General features: G+C 36.1%; 1 protein-coding gene and 1 long non-coding RNA gene across 2 annotated transcripts in view; both read left to right on the plus strand.

The window, feature by feature from the left end:
* The window catches only part of CFAP92 (cilia and flagella associated protein 92 (putative)), a 43664-nt gene that overhangs the window by 13923 nt on the left and 10263 nt on the right, over positions 1–19478 (plus strand). The window contains 4 exon segments of the mRNA XM_072421231.1: positions 753–966; positions 2409–2425; positions 5668–5731; positions 17275–17318. Coding sequence (XP_072277332.1) covers positions 753–966; positions 2409–2425; positions 5668–5731; positions 17275–17318 — 339 coding nt within the window.
* On the plus strand, positions 7191–14595 carry LOC140337325 (uncharacterized). The gene is made up of 3 exons (XR_011922023.1): positions 7191–7283; positions 13225–13394; positions 14481–14595. It is a non-coding gene; the product is annotated as an uncharacterized lncRNA (long non-coding RNA).

Below are 19478 nucleotides of genomic sequence, written 5' to 3' on the forward strand. Positions count from 1 at the left end.
CAGTCTATTTCTCCAAGGTTGATCCAAGCTAATTTTTCCCCCTTTAAATAAATAGTTTAAAAATAACACACCACAGATATATTTATTAATGTCAATGTTAGTAGTAACAGTCAGATTTTGTTCCATTAGGTTTATACTCGAGTCAAAGCAGGTTGCCTGTAATTTCGTGTAAAAATAAGTATCTTGGTTTGTATCAGTTTATATTTAGAAATATTCAGTAGTTTCTGTATACCGTGCTTTTGAGCATTGTTGTATCAAAAACCCTGATATGAAAAATCTTTTATGACTGTTTGCTACTTTTGTATGTTTTGCAGAGGCATTGACATACCAAAATTATCATATTGCATATTTGTCAAAAGGCTTATGATTGGTCAGTGCCTCAAACATTTACATATACAAAGACAGGTAATAAACTATTGGTCTATGGTTCCCATAGCAAAATATTGGTTTCAGGGGACAGGAAATTTTGTTTTACCAAGATTATAAAAATGAGGTTCAGTATTAAATGTACCTTTTGCTCTACAGTTTCTAGTAAGGTGTAGCGTATAATTCTGCAATCTGCTAAAAATGCATGGCATTAGTGATGGTGATCACGCCAATAGTACAAAATGTATGAAGTAAATGGTGTATAACATAGGAGAATCATCCTGTGTCATTCCTGATATGCTCAGTGACAGTTTTTCCAATCTGTATTGTATTGATCTGTTTTCTCAGATCCGCAAAGCTTAGTTTAACCCCTTTTCTTTTTTCAGTTAATAAAGCCATGGCAAGAGGAGGATAAATTATGGTTGGCATGGAGCCACAGCATTGATCTCCACGTGACAAAGGAGGCTTTAATCAAAACTTTATCACATAAGATAGAAGTAAAAATATGGGATACAAAAGAAAAAGTATCAGCAAAAGCAAGATTTGATCGCCCAAAAGCATTCCGTGTGTCTTATGTGAAGCATGGGGAGGAGCCAGAAGGTAATATCCTGTCTGTTCATGTATTTTCATTATAAAATTAAATCCAATGTGCATTATGCTCAATAATTATGACAAAGAATATATACAATTTAAGACCTATAACAGTAACAAGCATTAGAATAGCTTAGAAATGTGAAACATTTATTATGACATTTAAACATATGTGCACTTTTTAGCTGACCTCTGGGTTTCTGTGTCCCTTCCCAAACACCTCTTACCTCCACCACCTCCTAATTAATTTCATGCTCCTAATCAAATCTAAATGCTTGTTTTATACATATATGAACATGTTGTTCAGGTCCCAAGATTTGTTTGCCTTACTCTGTGTAAAGGAGGCACATTTCTTATTTAGGTGTGTGTACCTACACCTGTAATGCCTGTTTTTGCCCAGAGATGGGCTTTAAGATTTTTTTTTTAGATTTGTTTATCTTGAAGTTGCACCTGTTGTTGACAGTGATACCACAACCACAATATAAAATGCACAATATATAGTTAGATTCTAAATTTACAGGGCAGCTCAGCGGTTAGCACTCTGGCCTTTGCAGAGCTGGGTCTCGAGTTCGAATCTCAGCCAGAACACTATCTGCATGGAGTTTCCAGGTTCTCCCTGTGTTTGTGTGGGTTTCTTCTGGGTACTCTGATTTTCTCCCACATTCCAAAAACATGCAATTAGGTTAATTGGCTTTCCCTAAAAATTGTCCTTAGACTGTATTAAAGACATATGACTATGGTAGGGACATTAGATTATGAGCTCCTTTGAGGGACAGCTAGTGACATGGCTATGGAATCCGTACAGCGCTGCATGATATGTTGGTGCTATATAAATACTGTGTAATAATAATAATTCTGTTGCAGGAAATTTACTAGTGAAAGAAACTTTTTTGACATACAAGTCTAGCTTAAGGGCAAACTTCTTAAAATAACAAACCTTTTTTTTTTTCCAACACCTACATATATTTGGTTTTAAAAATTATAGTTATAGGTTTGTTTTTTTCTAACTGGGAACAGAAAATGTAGTTGATGGTTTCTAGTAAATTATTTGAATCAATCCTTCCTGACAGTTCACTTACCTTTTAAGCAAATTGAATGGAAAACAAGGCAATTAACCATTAATATTATACACTATGGTATGCCTGACAGGTTTACCTAAAGCAGTCCTTTCAGTGAGAGAATAAATAATTTCTGACCTGGTTCTAAAAAATAAACTTGCATTTGAGCATGGAGCTCAGGGATTTGCTTCTTGCTGCACAACTTGCCCCAGTTAGCTATATGCTTGTTTCACATGTGTGAGTGAAACTACTGACACCAAAAGATGGGCTTTACATCCAAGGAATTTACATACTTTGTGAGTCAATGGCACTTTCTATAATCTCTGTGATGATCCCAAAAAGACCATTTTTACACACTTCTACATTTTCTGTGTTGTCCTCTGTTTACTGCAGTGAAACAGTCAGTCACAGTGAGATCGGCAATCTTTTTTTTCCCCATCTACGTCGCCCTATCTCGCGCCTGCGCACTGCGAGATCAGGTGATGCTGGAAGAAGAACCCAAATGAATAGAGAAGATGTTGGCGCTCTGCACTAAAGACTAATACCGGGACGACGCGGGACCCAAACGAAGAAACCTCCTGACGGATGCACGAGTTAAAAGGTAAGTGTGTGTGTGTTTTTTTATTTATTTATTTTTTTTTTTAGTTTAGTTTCGCTTTATGCATTTAATTTATCAAGGCAGATGTTGACAGTCCCAAAAAATAGTGGAAAGTAGAAACATTTTTGAAACAGTCTTTGTTCTAGTTACATCTTGCAATCCAGAACAGGTGTTCATTGTTTTAATAACATAACTGAATATGTAATCTGGCAAGGTACAGGGTTATAGATGGTAAAATAGTACTTGATGTAAGTAAAACATGGTAATAAAGGGCTCTGCACCTGTTTAAGAATGGTTGATCCAGTTTGATGTAAATTGCCACTTTCACTTCTTCTATCATGTTCTTGAACAATCAATATCTGCCTAGTTACATTGTGATTGCAAACAGAAGACCTATTTGTCTATAAATGCTGGGGTTTGTTTCTGATACACATTAGAACTCAAAATTCTGCTTGAATAAACAGCAAAACATCTCAATGTTATGTAACAAGTCCAGCAAAATGTGCCATTTTCTAGCAATCCCATTACCTGGATAAATGAGAACCTTCACAGATAAGGCTTGAAGTAGTAAATGCCAAAAAAATATAGGCAATGCGATGGTCGCGATTTATTAAAGCTCTCTTCAAGGCTGGAGAGGATACACCTTCATAAGTGAAGCTGGGTGATCCAGCAAACCTGGAATGGATTTCTTTAAAGTCATTTGCTAGCAAATGTTTTGAAACCTGGACCAGATCCATTCCAAGTTTGCTGGATCACCCAAATGAAAGTTTATCTTCACCAGCCGTGGCGAGCTTCAATAAATCAAGCCCAATATTTTCACCTCAGTAAGCCAGTAACAGCTATGGTTTCCCACACCTAGAAGTATAGAATACCTACAATGGTAAAGAAGTGTGTTTTAAGACACCGGAAAGGTATGGTCATGTATTTGTAAACATAAATAAAAATGGAGCAAACTCAAATGGAGCAGCTGTAGACAAATATGGACACCCTTGACAGTTGCTGATTTATTTTGTGACCCAGTTTACAGTCATTCTTTTGAATTTTTAGCTATAATCACGTTGTATTGCAAAAGATATAGAAAATGTCACGACCAACACATGTAAGATAAGAAAATATTAGACCATGGTTTTATTACCATATTCCTTATCTCTGTCAGGCCAGCATAATTTTGCAATACCTTGCAGGGAGCGTTAAATGCAGCAGAAGATATAGAGGAGTATATTTCTTTCACATGGATGAGAACAAGCTTTGCATATGCTGACCTTCTGAATGTATTATATCATTTTCTCCTGCACAGTCTTCATGACATTTAAAGTACACAAGGCACAAGGTTATTCAGTGAGTTACAGCTGATTTTGGAAAGACTATATACAATAGACATCCTGAACCATAGGTGCAGGAAATGTTACCACTCTTCATATATTTAAACCATAAGTAAATGGGGAAATGCTGGAAGTCAGCTTTAAAATACAGGGTAACAAAATGTAACTCATTTTACTTTTTTAAAAGTTTAAAATTGTGCCAATTTGCCCAGTTTTCCCAAAGAATTGTATTAAATGTTGACATTAAAAGGGCAAAAAACACCTTATGGCACCTCCTCCCCACCCACTCTATGGGTACTCACCTTGCTAATTTGCTTCCTGCCAAGAAAAAGTGGCACTTCGAGGTACAGAGAAGCATTTGACTATAACTACCTTTCCATTTAAATCAAAGTGCCAGTGATTACTTACTTATGTAAGTTCTCATTCATTTAAAATGACCTGTTCATCCTGCTTTTTCCCCTCGTATCCATTTTTATTTTAAAGCAGATTCATGTTGGCATGGTGAATTTGAAACCCAGAGTTTGCTGTTGGAAGCACAAGGACAGTGTGCACAGGGATGGTCCGTTTGAGCCCTGCTGTAAAGCAGTAGCCAATCACACCCTTTCTTTTGCAATGCCCTTCCTTTCCGCATAAAGCCCAACTCTGTTAACAGTGGCTTTAAAGCAATAGTCATTTGCAGTCTGCCTTTTGCAACGTCAGCGTTAAACGCAGTAAGGATAGCCAGGGACTTTATTTTCCAGCTGGGTGTATTGTCATCTGGCTGCTTACACACAGTATCTTCCCATATTGGTGGGTGACAATACCCAACTCAAAGTGTTCTGAGCTTTGACAGAAAAGTCCTTATTAAAGATAGGTGAGCAGGTGTTTCTTCTGTCTGCTGGTAAAGATCCAACAGGTGACCCTTCTGGAGCAGACATTTGGGTCCAATGATAGCTTTGCTCCTTAAAATCAATGGGCTCTCTACAACACACTGCAGTATTTATTAAAATGCATGTGCACAGCTCACCAAAGTTTAGCTCTATCAGCCTTCCAGGGACATGTCATATGGACATCAACATGGTGGCTCAGAGGTCAGCACCCTAGCCTTTGCATCTGCATGGAGTTTGCATGTGTTCCCTGTGTGTGTGGGAGTTTCCAGGTAGATTGGTTTCCTCCCACATTCCAAAAACATCCCAAATGGACCTTAGACTATATTAGAGGTGTATAATTATGGTAAGGATTTTAGATTTTGAGTCGCTTTGAGGGACAGCAAGTGACATGACTATGCACTGTGTTATATGTCACTGCTATATAAACAAGTAATATAACAATAATAATATAGTTGCAAGCTTCTTTTCTACCATTTGTCAGTGGCTACCATTTCCAGTGTAACATGGTGCTAATCTCTCCACACATGAAGTCCAGGTATTTTTTTTCCATGCTAAAGCACATTTTGGCTGCCTGACCATATCAGCAGGAGGCTAAAATGTTGACATTTGGTCAGCATAATAAGTGTAGATTTTATTGATAATCAAGTGTTTTACCATGTAATTGGATCTTTTTCTTTGTACTTTACTTTATATCCCTTACAAGGTCTCTCTGATTTGGAGAGTATCCAGTTCTGAGGGGAACTAGAGCAGTACATAAAAACTGATCCAATTACTCTGCTCAGTACAGTTATTATGGGGCCGTGCTGTTATTTAAATGTAACGCTGTGATTTCTCCTAAATGTTACTTGTCTTCACATTTTCAGATGCTCAGTAATCAATCATGTCATGGTATTTCTTTACGCACCGCTGATGATACTCTGAGAGCCAGTGAGAAGCATTTCAAACAGATCCACATTTTCACACAGATTCATCAATCACTTTTCTCTGTAGATAGGAAGATGTTGAGTAATAACCCAAAATTAATTTGTATCTTAGATTAGGAGATCTGCATGAGGGATGTACTGAGGAAACTCAGCTTCAGCAGTAATTCTCCTCCTGATTTCCTGCTTGAGATATTATATTGTTTAGAATATATATTGAATGGTTTGTTAGTATTGGTAATATCTACTGACATGGGAGGTTTGCAGCATGAATATGTAGTAGACAAAACTAAAACTGCCTGGAACCACATAATGTTACTTGCTTACTATTGACCATATTCCTTAAGGATTGTTTCTTGACCCTTGATAGGTCCTATTGCAAAGAATCAGGGTTTTCAAAAGACACAACAGGAGATTTTAGCACAAAACAGTGCACATAATAAAGTGATACCAAGGAAGCTATTTCTTTTGTTGAAAGCTTGACATTGCAGAGAATACTTCACATGCAGCCTTCATTTTACTTTTAATTCGAAAATTGGTGTATATATTTTATTAGGTTATATATTTAAAAAAATGTGATTTATATCTGTTTTATTTACTATGTACACTTTATACACTCGAGTATAAACCTTTTTTTTTGTTTTTTTTACCCATTGATTTATACACAAGTCACTAGATGGTGCCGTGTCCTCATACAAAGTATAAAACTCTTGCTGTCTGAAACAGTCTGTACAGAGGACACCGAGGCATCTACCAATGACTAAAAATATTTAGAAAGGATTTAAGAGCAAATGACCCATCATAACCAACTCAACAGTACAAAGGACTTCACTGTGTAAAAAAAAAAAAAGAGGGGGGGGGATAAACAGACTGGGTCAACGTGGTTTACATTTTTCCCCCCTTTTATTAATATTATTATTATAAATAAACAGGATTTATATAGCGCCAACATATTACGTAGTGCTGTACATTAAATAGGGGTTGCAAATGACAGACAGATACAGACAGTGATACAGGAGGAGAGGACCCTGCCCCGAAGAGCTTACAATCTAGTAAATAAAGGTTTTAAAAATAACACACCATGGGGAATTTATTCACATTAATTTTACTGACCTTTCTGTTGATTGATGTTAGCAGTAACGGCTGTATTTTGTGCCCTAGCTTTATACTTTTTTTTTCAGGAATAGTAGGTACCCTGGTTTATACTCGAGTATATATGGTAATGAAAGTTTCAAACATGCAATACATGATAAGGCATTGCCAAATATTTAAGAGCTAAGTAAAGATACATCAAGGCAAAATGTTCTCTTTGCAGCTCTAGTACCTTTCATAAAAACCTTTAAAGAACAAGTTGAGTGTTTGCTGTATTATATATTGTGTTTTATGTTTAAATTTGAACTACTGACAGACAATGAGTGTGTAATCTTAGTATATATACATTAATAGAATTATTTATTCTTCCCAACAGATCCAAAGAGTCTACAGATTGAAAAACCACAGAGTGTGAGATTCCCAATGCCGCCTTGTTCCAGCATTGTCATAGAAAATCCATTGAAAAGGTAATAATATTAAAAAAAGATTCCTGATTTTCTGGAATGATGATTATGGGATTCATCTCTGTAGGATCTGCAATCCATGCAACCATGTTAAATATTGTACACCAATTTGGAAGGGTGTATGGTTAACCTTCTCACTACTTGATTAATGAATGTTTGGGTGTTAGATAAATTTGGTATTTCTATGATAAAAGGACAAATAAACACATTAGAAATTAAATACATAAACAACTATGAATAATAGGTAAGTGGACAACAGAAATGTTGCTGCTCATAAAAAATCAGCATATATTTAAAACAGACATGATAGCCACATGCTTTTCCTTTGGGCCATTGCATATGAGCTCTTGGCTTGTGTAGTCCAGTGAGAAATCCAGTCCTGAATGCAAGCAATCTATATTGCCACCTGACAGGCAGATGTTATAGCACGCCTTCTTACCATGGTTTAATATTCTTCTAGCACAGAAAAACAGGCAATTCTACTGACAGTTAAGGACAAGTGTTTTTTTACAAAGTTTTTCCAGTAGCAGTTTCAGTTCTAAACTTCTGTGGAACCTAAAGCTTTTCAATTTAACAATTTCTTCTTCAAGACATTCTAATACCCTTCACATTCATTGTCATGCACTACAGACATCAAGTTCCTCACAGAGTCTGGAATTGATAGTGATGGATGGTCCAGAATAGTCCGTTATGTCTGGACTGCTCATTTACTATCACTTTTTGCACTTACGATTCACATTGTGACAGATAAGAGCTGAGAATTTAAATTGTGTTGTCCACAGTGTATAAAAGAAAGGCAAACAATTACAATTTTTTTATGAAAGTACAAAACCCTAGACTATCCTTGTGATGCTGAATTGGCATGGTCTGATTTTTTTATGTAATGTTTGTAAAAAGGACACCTGAAGTCTTTTGATCTTTTTAATAAAAGCAGGCAGGACCCATAAAACAGTATTTTAAAGCAATATATTTACTGTCTGGGTTTTTAACATTAACACAGCACCAGTTTATCTTATCTTTATCTTACCTTAAAGAAAATCTGTTCTGAGAAATACATAAGCTGCTATTGATGACGTCTCCAAATGTTTATTGCCTGGCCGGGTAAGTTAATGTAAAGGCTGGGTACTTTGAAATCCGATTCCCTCCGGTTTGACCTGTTGCATGCTTGTTTTGGCTAAAAACATATTTAGAATAGGGTTGTTCATGCCAATAGCATTTTCAGAAGACCTTGTGTACTTCCTGTGCTTAGGTTTCTTTAAGGGCTGCATGCCTTATCTTGCATTGTGTTGCAGGAAACAGCCTGTTTAGGTTACATTGGCTAAAATGCACCCCTATGCATCTAAAAATGAAACTGCTTTTTTTCTTGCAACACACATAACTCCTTGGATTGCACTATGCTAAGGCACATTGCAGCACACATGAGGGTTTAATATTTATTAGGGTAAAATTCACATTCAATGACGCTACAGTGTAGAAACGCATATATGTGTTTACAGCAGTACCCTCAAAAGGACTAATAAAATAATTGTATTGGCTGATATATTTGTATTTATCATAAAGTGAGCCTGTACTACTATATATATATATATATATATATATATATATATATATATATATATATATATATATATTTGATTTGCTTTGAACTTGCTTTCACCTATTTTTTTCCTGAAAATTTAGCTTTTCCATGACCACCATGAGGCAATACCAATATTGACTGTGTACTTTTGATTTAATTTAGGTTCCTAAATACTTTTGGGATCTTTTTAGTTCTCAAGGATAAAGTCTTTTTTCATAGGACATCAATCTCTAAACCTCTTCAAGATTCAGAGCTGCTTCCTGCACTGAGTTATCTGTCTGTGGGTGCCCATTACCCTTTATGTAGGTTATTACTGTTCTATTACGGCTTGGGACAGTTTAGAAATCACTGATTAAATAGACACAGAAGTTGAAACAGAGTAGTCAGCAACAATACTAACGTAGGCAGCGGTATTTAAATTATGCTTAATTGGTAATAAGGGGTCCAAAGGTTTCACGAAAATATCCCCCCACCATGACACAATCGCCACTAATCTTAAAGCAGACCTAAATGCAAAACATTTACTTTACATAAAGGGGTTGACAACCCTTTTATTTAAAGTAGAAATTGTATTTATTTATTCTTTTAAGTGCAGCACCTCACTTTACTGTCTTGATCGCCATACATACATCCGTCACGCAACTCCTTCGATTGCACTATGCTAAGGCACATTGCAGCACACATGAGGGTTTAATATTTATTAGGGTAAAATTCACATTCAGTGACACTACGGTATAGAAATGTGTGTTTACAGCAGTACCCTCAAAAGGACTAATAAAATAATTTTATTGGCTGATATATTTGTATTTACCATTTACTGGATATTCTGGATATATATATATTGGGCCGTTCTCTGTTAACCCTGGAGATGGTTTGTGTGAAAATCCCAGGAAATTTAAAGTTCCTGAACTATTCAGACTAGCCCTCCTGCCACCAACAAGAAGGCTCTTGGCTGCTCCTTCTGCGCTTGCCTGAAATCAGAAGTAGCCCTTTTATCAATAGAAGAAAAACTAGCTGATCTCACGCATTCGCAGTAAGATCGGCAATCTTTTTGTTCAAATCTACATCACATCTTCTGCCTGCGGAGTGCGAGATTAGGTGACGCAGGAAGAAGAACCTGGAAGAAGAGAATGTCTTATACTGGGACGACACAGAACCCAAAAGAAGAAACCTCCCGACAGATTGACAGGTCTGCGGGATTAAAAAGGTGTGTTTTTTTTTTTTTTTTTTGAGTTTAGTTTTGCTATAATGTAAACCTAGATTCATCCATGTTTTAAACTTGTTAACTTCGAATTCAGGAGCTTACCACTACATGAACACTGCCTGAATGTTGCAGCAAAAATCAAGACTCATCAGACTAGGCAATGTTTTTTCAATCTTTTCTTGCCTCATTTTGATGAGCTTTTGTGAATTGTAGCCTCAGGTGTCTGTTCTTAGCTGTCAGAAGTGACACCTGGTGCAGTCTACTGCTGCTGTATCTTATTTGCTTCAAGCTTTGATGTTTTGGTGCTCATCAGCATACATCAACCTTAACAAATTCTTTTTTGAGTTATTGTTGCCATTCTATCAGCTCAAACTTGTCTGGCCATTATCCTTTGACCACTGTCATCAAGGCATTTCACCCAGGGAACTACCATTTACTGGATATTCTGGATATATATATTGGGCTGTTCTCTGTTAACCCTAGAGATGGTTTGTGTGAAAATCCCAGGAAATTTAAAGTTCCTGAACTATTCAGACTAGCCCTCCTGCCACCAACAAACATGTCACATTTAAAGTCACTTAAATCACCTTTCTTCCCTATTATAAGGATGCTTGATTTGATCATGACCCCTTGACAATGACTTAAGGCCTAAATGCACTGCCATTTGCGCTAATAAGCAATTTAACATGCGTATATATACATACATTTTATGAGATACCCATTTCTTAGCCTTCTTCTTAGTGCTCTAAGGTGATCCCCATATTTTTTGTTTTTGATTTGATTTACATAGTGAATATTTGATATTTTATATACATTTTTTAAAAATTCTGGATACATGTTATAATAGTTTGGTCTAGCGATTTCCACCTTTATTTACCCCCTCTTTGTAAAGTTGCAGGTAGTATAGGATGTATTGCTTCAGTGATATGATGAAAATGATATGTGGAATGCAGAATACATTATCCATATTAAGCATGAGGTTCTGTAGGTTTGAGACTTTATAGTGATAATAATTATAATGCATAACTTTCAAAGGATGTCCTTGGGGAACTGATTTGAGATTCAAGTGTCTTCACTTTGGATTGATGACTATAATTTTATTCTGGAAGTTAACAGATAGGAGAGATGTTTCCAAATGTCTTGATAAAGGTGGATTTTCTTAGCAGTAAGGACAAATAGAAAAACATAATAAGGAATTACAGTAAATATGACAATGAAAGTCTTTAATAAAATTGTGAAATTGTAAAGTTTTTAAGGTTTAGTGTAATTGTCTTCAAAATAATTGCAGCATGCTGTATTTTACAACCTTTACAATACAATCTATTGAAAAACTTGCACAGATTGTTTCTTAATTTTGTTTAGACCAGAACATATAAAATGCATTCAGTAAAAATACATCTCAAATACAACACACATACTAGCTGCCCTACAATACGCTTCACAAAAGAAAAAATCTGGTATGGGCTGTTAAGCCAAACGATGGGTGCTTACAAACAGAAGGTTTACATTTCATGTACATTCACTTGATAATTACTGAATAATTTAAAAGATAACATTTTCCAGACCTGAAATTTTGAAATCATTACATGCACGTTTGTTATTTTTTACATTTATTTTAAATGCACTCTTCCTATATTGTATATTACGGAGCCAGCATGCAGGCTCGCCATAAGTGTTGATTAAGCTTTTTCCACCCTTAGTGCCCAAGAGGGCCGGAGGCTTATGTGCTACCTTCCCTTTGCCATAGGACACAAAGGGTTTTATAGGAAATCTAATCAGTTGAAATTATATGCAGATCATAGTAAAAATAGTGCAGTTGCAAACAAATCACTAAACTTAATTTTTTTATTTGATTACTAAGAAAAACATATTTCCTATAATATAACTAAGCAAACAATATCTGTATTGATGCCCAACAGTGGAATAATTATCCCATATGAGTACAGTGGTTAGTAACTGCTGCAAAGGCAGCATGTGGGGCACCCATTTCATATATCTAGACCTTATCTTTGCTTTACTAGAAAGGAGCTCTGGTTCAAAATTAAACCTTGGTCTTTCTAGAGCAGTGGTAGCCAACCTTTCCGACCTCAAGACCAATAATTTCACTGGTTTGCTTTTTCAGGTCAGTTTCTTGAAAAGTAGTGAAGCCACAAGATCACCATGAACTAACAGATGTAATAAAATCATAGAGCAAGTCTGGCTTCAGCAGCCTTCAAACTTTCTTGTTTTATTTAAAGATGGACTATGTGGTGGTACTTTTTATTTAAAGGACAACTGTCTTTTTAGTAGTTTTTTTTTTATTTTAGATCCTAGTACCCCCTACCCAAACAAAGTCCATACTGTTTTTTTATTCTTGTACACTTCCCTCATCTTCAGAATTTACCCAGTTGCTCTTTCTATGACTGCAGATGCCCTTCTTTACACAGAATAAATGGTTACTCTGGCACGCAGATGATTAGATCATGCCAAGGATAGTGTAAAGGAATAAGGTGTGCTGCACAGGTGTCCTTTTCCTAACACTTGTTTTTAAACAATATGTTTCCGCTTGCTAGGAGCATTACAGCACCTCCGCTGCCTTAAAAAAACATATTGGTCCCCCTCCTCCCTTGACTCAGGCCGCCACAAGTAGAACACTCTTACATGGCTCTGCTACCCAAACCCCCCTCCTTGACCCAGCCTTTACTCCTATAACAGTGCCGACTTTTTACTGCAACGCCCGTTTTGGGATCACCCCGGGCCCCTCCACCCTCCCTGATGTTTCACCCTTATCCCCCCCGCACACACACATTTTATCCATTACATTATAAATGATGGATATTTAAGTTGCTTTAAATGTTGATAGATGTTTAACTGTTATGTATAATTTATTGAACTGTTCAAAGGTTTTACATCCTGCTGCACTGCAATTGGCGTCTCTGTTTTGTACATTTCATATTGTAATTCTTAATAAACATAAATTGACCCATAGAACAATATGTTTCTATGATTAAACATATAAATTCATTTTAAAAAATAATTTTTCAATACACCAATCTATTTCCAAAGCTGCAGATCATACTTTATAGGAATTGCTGAGATAGTGGCTGAGATAAAATGTTCCGACTTATTTTGTTCTTGAAAGCTTACAGTTTGATATTTCTCAATTCCTTTTTTTTGGTCAGGTCAGAATTATCAAATATTCGCTTATCCGTCGCAACTCAATCAGAAAAGCTGCCAGCAGGACCTAGTGAGAGGAACAAGTCAGCGGGGAGCCAGACATATGTGAAAGCTGATTTGCAGAAACTCCACTTGAACACACAAGATCTGAAAACAGATGTATTGTCATCAAAGGGTGAGCATGGTGCACTATACCACTTTAAACTGTTCAACACTGTGCAATGAAAGAAATGTACATATGTGAGGCAGGCTCATACCAGGAATGCACACTGAAGACTAACAGAGGACATTGGATCTTACAAGCAGAATGTGTAAAAGAAAGAACAGTTACATTAGTGTGTACTGTATCTGGAGCCTTTTTTTTTTTTTTTGTATTTCTTGTCCCTTAGACACATCAGGAAGCAAAGCAAATCCCACTTTAGACAGTTGTCTTTAGAACAAGTGTTTAAAAAGTTCCTCCTATTCTTGTTCAAATGACAACTCAAATTTATTCTCACACTTTTTGACCTGTGACAATGATCACCAAGTCGAATAGAAAGTGTGACTAAGGAAAGTATTATTTTTTAATGATTAAAGGTCATTAGCCAATGTGAATATATTTGTAAAACATTGCTATGGATCTTTGATTTCTCTTCTCAAATTCCATACTATAAATTCCCCATTTGATAAGAAGGTATTTTTGCTTATACAAGATTTTCAATATATTCTGTAAAAATGTTTATCCATGTGATGTAAACTCACATGAGGCAGTACTGTTTATGTTATTGTTATGTTTATGTTACTGTTTCTGTTATTTAAATAATAAAAAATCATTGTTTGGACAACAGTGAGCAACACAGCAGTAATATCTCCAAAAACTAGCAATCAGGGAAAACAGTGCCTTAGATTTCCCGCTGTAACAGTATTTCCTGAAGGTAACAAACAGCATATGTTTTATAGTTTATGTTCTGTCCTGCTACTGACAACGAAAGTTGTCCTCGACCCCATCTTCTGCCAGTGTTAAAATACATAAAAACTAAATTTAAAGCCCCTACCTAATCTTTGGGACTGACAAGTGTTATGAATATAATTCAAAGCTAAATAATAGATTTGCTTGGTTAACTTGTACCAGTAGTGTATATTATGCTTATTTTCTTATCATTTTAATTAAAATGCTACCACAATAAAGCTTGTACAGACAATAAAGCCACAATAAATATGCCATATGTCAACAAATTTAAATATTTATGAACAGTACTTTCATTGTAATTTTTCTCTGTAGTTATGAAACAGTCACTGACAGAAATGCCTGAGAAGACTCCAAGTATTCGATCAGTCCAAATGGATCGAAAGTGTTTAACGTTAAATATTAGCTTCATGCCACTCCTTGCAGGTGAGTACAATAGTTTATGGTTTTATCTATAAATATACCTAAATATACGCTATATACACTATAGGTTGTGTTTCTTTTTCAGTTTTCACCTCTCCTAATCAGACCTACACTGTGGGATTCTCTTGTCTAATACTCTCATAAAGATCAGGAAGGTCTTTAAATGCTTTCCTAAAACCCAGGAATTCCATATCCAGACAAAGGGCCTGATTTATTAAAGCTCTCCACAGCTGGGGAGGATATATACTATATAGGATATACTTTCATCAGTGAAACTGGGTGACCCAGCAACCCTGGAATAGACCTGCTTCAGGATTGAAGCAAAGAAATCCATTTCAGGTTTACTGGATCACCCAGTTCCGCTGATGACAGTGTATCCTCTCCAGCTGTGGAGAGCTTTAATAAATCAGGCCCAAAGTTTAACGCTAATGACCAACTCTCTGTAAGCAGTTATTTTAAATTAATACTGCCAATGGTAAAGCATGTAATTTATTAGCATAAAAGATAATTAAAAAAGCAACACAAATTAAAAAGAAGCCACACACATTTATAGGTACATATCACATATACTTTAAGTTTACATAGTAAAGTAAAGTACAAGTAAAATAACACACCGTTAATTCCAGTAGTATGTATAATGATGTAGTTAGGTGACAGGACCTTCTGCTTCACTCTATACATATTAGTTCTGGCAAGGGTTCATTTATATAGGAAAACATAAGAAAGAAGCAGTAAACCTTTTAGTATATGAGACTTCCAGTTGGGGCAGATACCTGCATGTCCCCAATGCTTGCTGTGATTAAACCCAACTGCCACCATGTAACTGGTGTCTATGGCTCTGCAAGACAATGACGATTATAATTTCTGGTGTAATTCTTTTTTCACAGGCCCCTACTTTTCTTTCTTTTTTATTTTGAGTTACTTTATTAAACATAACAACACTTAAAGGAAGGAATCTGACATTTCCTCAATCATTCCCTGGTGGAAACAATCAGCAGCTACATTTGCTTTTAGAATTTTACCCTGGATACTTTCGGTAACACACTTCCTGACCTACCATGACCACACCAACTCACTGTATTATAACAAAGCAATTTCCACATTTTGAGTACAGAACAACTCCCTCACTCTATTCATTTCTATAGCATGGGGGGAGTTGTTCATTAGTACACAGAGGAGAACCTGGTAGGGCAGATAACACTGAGATTATTGGGTGGCACAGACATAGTACATGGAATAATCTCAGTGTGCATGGAAAGTTACAAGCTCGCTGGAGTTAATATATATATATAATATTGTATTGCTTCTAAGGATAGTAAGGATAGCATATTTAGTCTAGATGTGATGTAAATCGGAGAAGAAAGAAAAAAGGAACACACATTTTTCTTCATTGCTGTATAGTTACAGTATGGTAACCACATTTTATTTTTTCAAATATTTACATCTGAAATCTTTAATGCTTGGCTAACATACGTTTAATTTTTCATTAGATTACTGATATCATTAGGAGCATGATTATGAGGAAAAGAGCAACCCTTTATCCGGTACACAGATTGTGTATTTTTGCTTTTTTATAATTTACAATTGGGATGATTGTGTGTAACGAGATTAAACAATTTGTATAGCACCAGCCAATTACGTAGCGCTGAACATTTAAACCTATGACTAGCATCCATAACACAATTAAGGTTGGATTTCAACTTTCCAATGCACATCTTCATGTGTTTTTACATCAGCAATCAGTGTGTGTGGGTTTTATTTTGTCATGCATTGCAATTGTCATACTGCCATTGCCAGAATAATGTGCACCACTTCTTCAAAAAATGGACAATTCATCTCCATGCCTTACTTGGATATAAATTAGTACTACATTGGCATGTGTTAAAACACACTGTCCAGTGGTTATTTAGTGCAGCATTTCTGGCCCTACACAAGTACAATGTGTATTTCTGAATTTAAACATTGTTACATTGATTATTATTGCTACAAGATAGAAACCACTGGGTCTTCTGAGCTGTACAGTTCACATTTCAATATTGTCTGGCAATGCTCAGGGTCTGTCACAGAATATCAGCAGAGCTGTGGTGCATAACATCAAGAAGGTCAGTACTGGAATCACAATTACAATATCCTCCAAACACTTCAGGTTGCAAATACAATTAAGTGCAATGTCCCTGTGCTGCAGACTCTGGCCCCAGCTGGCTCAAAGAAAGCTCTGGCAAGGGATGAGAGTCATGCCCAGCCCGTTGTGTGTCTATACGAGTGGCTGATGAGTTCCTAACTTTCGATGACAGTCTTGTTAACATATTTAATTCATTTAGTCATTTTGCTGCTCTACCTGCTGCTGATCCCGCTGCCTCATTATACATCTTCTTGCTCAGGCCTTACAAGCACCAAATTAAAGGAGTGTTAGGCTGATAGATAGAATTAGTTATACCACAGGCTGTACCTGTCAGGTTTCTGTACAGACAGTTTATTATCATGAGAAGTGATACCAGTATTGGTACTGACACATTATTATCTGTCACCTTTATCACAGGCTGTCACTTCTCTCTGAAAATGAGTTTCACTCATTCTGAACATCAGTGGGATTTTCACCATTACTGCTTGTTAGCTTTAATAGCTGAGTCAGACAAAGTGTCACAATATAGATCATGCTTTGGAGGCTCTGAATAATGCATATCAGCCACTTCACTCCCTGCAACTCCGACTCCGATCAGTGTGTTACAGGTAATATGTATTCTGTGATAGAATTCAGGTAATAATGTAATATGCCCTAAACTCAGGAAAGAGCCATAAAGTGTTATTGATTGTTGCCATTTCCATTGGCTTCTCTGTGAAACAGCAAGTTTATTTAGCTAGGTACCATAATACTGTTCTTTTCAGACCGTCAGGGGACAGTGATCAACAGAAAAAGCTATAGTCAGAGAATTAGTGTACAGTAAAGGTGGAAATAGTCAGAGATTGCTGCACAAGATGGGAGATTTTAGGGTTATTGCCCATCACTGTGCACCTTAAAAATAATATAAATTCCAGACATAAAGTGAATATTTTCCTGATAGTATATTCCTTCAGTTCCAAATGGTTCTATTTAAACTCTCCATGCACTGGGAGACCGGGCAGTTTGATTTATGTATGAGAGTTCAAAATACTTTTGCTGTAAAGATTTTTGTAAAACTGTAAACAGATTTGCAGGTGAGTAACACATAATTTAACTTAGAAAAGCTATTCAGATGCAAATGCACTTTAAATGACAAACAAAAAGGTTCTGTGACTTTACCTATAGTTTAAATGCACTGTCAGGACATGCCATGTCCAGGGAAAAGCAACACAAAGGTCATGTCTAGCCTCTAAACTGGCATTAGCCTCTTCATATTGACCTGTGTTTGACATGCATTTGGAAAGCAGCTCCTGTAGAGCGCCTCATCACCCTTTGTTCCGTCCACTTTTTAGTTTTCTCATCACCTTCTATATTAATTTATTGAACTATACTCACTTCCCTTCCTCTCTGTTATAGTGTCTATCACAATCCAAAACATATGCCTTGATGATCTTCGGCTTCACTTTTCAATGTTCCTTACTCATTACCCCATTTTCTTGCTGCTACGTACCAATTTTATCTTCCATTACACGGAATAGAAAGGCTGTGGAAAAATGCAAGTAGCTCCACATCAAATTGTATAAAGATATTTCAGATTTTACTAGCCAGGCAGGATTTATATATATTTATGAAACTGAATCTTAAAAACAGATTTCCCCCCTTAGTATTTAGCAATACAGAAAGTAAGTCTATGATTGATCTGTGACTGAGATTGTGTGTGTTTGTGGATAACAAATTGACCACGGCTTCCCATGGGCACAGCTTGCCTCTCATTTGTCCTTTTAAAGTTATTTTTCTTCTGATGAATAAAACAACTATAATGCCCTTTAGAGCTCATTTTGTTTGTTACATTTAACAAAGAATGTATACTTCTGCAGAACAGCAGCAGTAAAGGTTACATAGTAAATGTTTCTGTAAAATGATTTGTAAATCTTTATTTTTATTTTCACTAAACAATTGTTATGTCTGCGGAGCGTCTGGGATGGAAAGCGGATCACCTATAACTTCCAGACAGGTTTTACTTGGGCTTGGCAGAGAGTGAAAGAAAAAATCTGTTTGGTTGATATGAACAATACAGATATTTCTGCTTTTAGACAAAAGTTCTGTTTCTACTGGAAACCTAAAACCCCCTAAAATATAATATATTGCAGCTTACTCACCTTTGGCAATCAATTTTATTTTCCCCAATACCAAAGTAATGTAATTGATCAAAAGTAAGAAATGTTTAAAAGTTCAACCTGTGTTGCAACTATGGCTCCTTCCATAGGACTGGTTAGCTGCAGTATATATATATATATATATTTTTTGGGGGTTTAAATACGCTTTAGTATAATGCATGTTACATAGGGGCTCATTATATTTGTCCTTTTGTCCTTTTTACAGTAGTCATAAAGAACAAGGAAAGTAACACATACAGTTGTTAACTGAGGTGCTAATACTAACCAGAAAACGTTGCAGCTATGCTTGAGTTTTATATGTTTTCCAAGAACCCTTGTAGACAGATGGGCTATTAGAGTAAAGTGTTGCCGGCAGCACCACAGCGTCTTGACTGTCATTATACACCTTCCTTTCTCAATTTTATATATACAGTTGTGTTCAGAATAATAGCAGTGAGTTTCAAAAAGTGAATAAAGCTGATAATAGATTTTATTTCCATACATGCAAATGCATTGGGAACACTGTACATTAATTTCCAAAATATTAGCAGTGCTGTTAATCATTCCGTAACAATTTAGGAAAGGAAGGCAGCAAATGTTGTACATGCAGCACGTTTCTCCCAGTAAATGGGT

This window comes from Pyxicephalus adspersus, chromosome 8 (assembly GCF_032062135.1).
Source record: "Pyxicephalus adspersus chromosome 8, UCB_Pads_2.0, whole genome shotgun sequence".
NCBI lineage: Eukaryota > Metazoa > Chordata > Amphibia > Anura > Pyxicephalidae > Pyxicephalus > Pyxicephalus adspersus.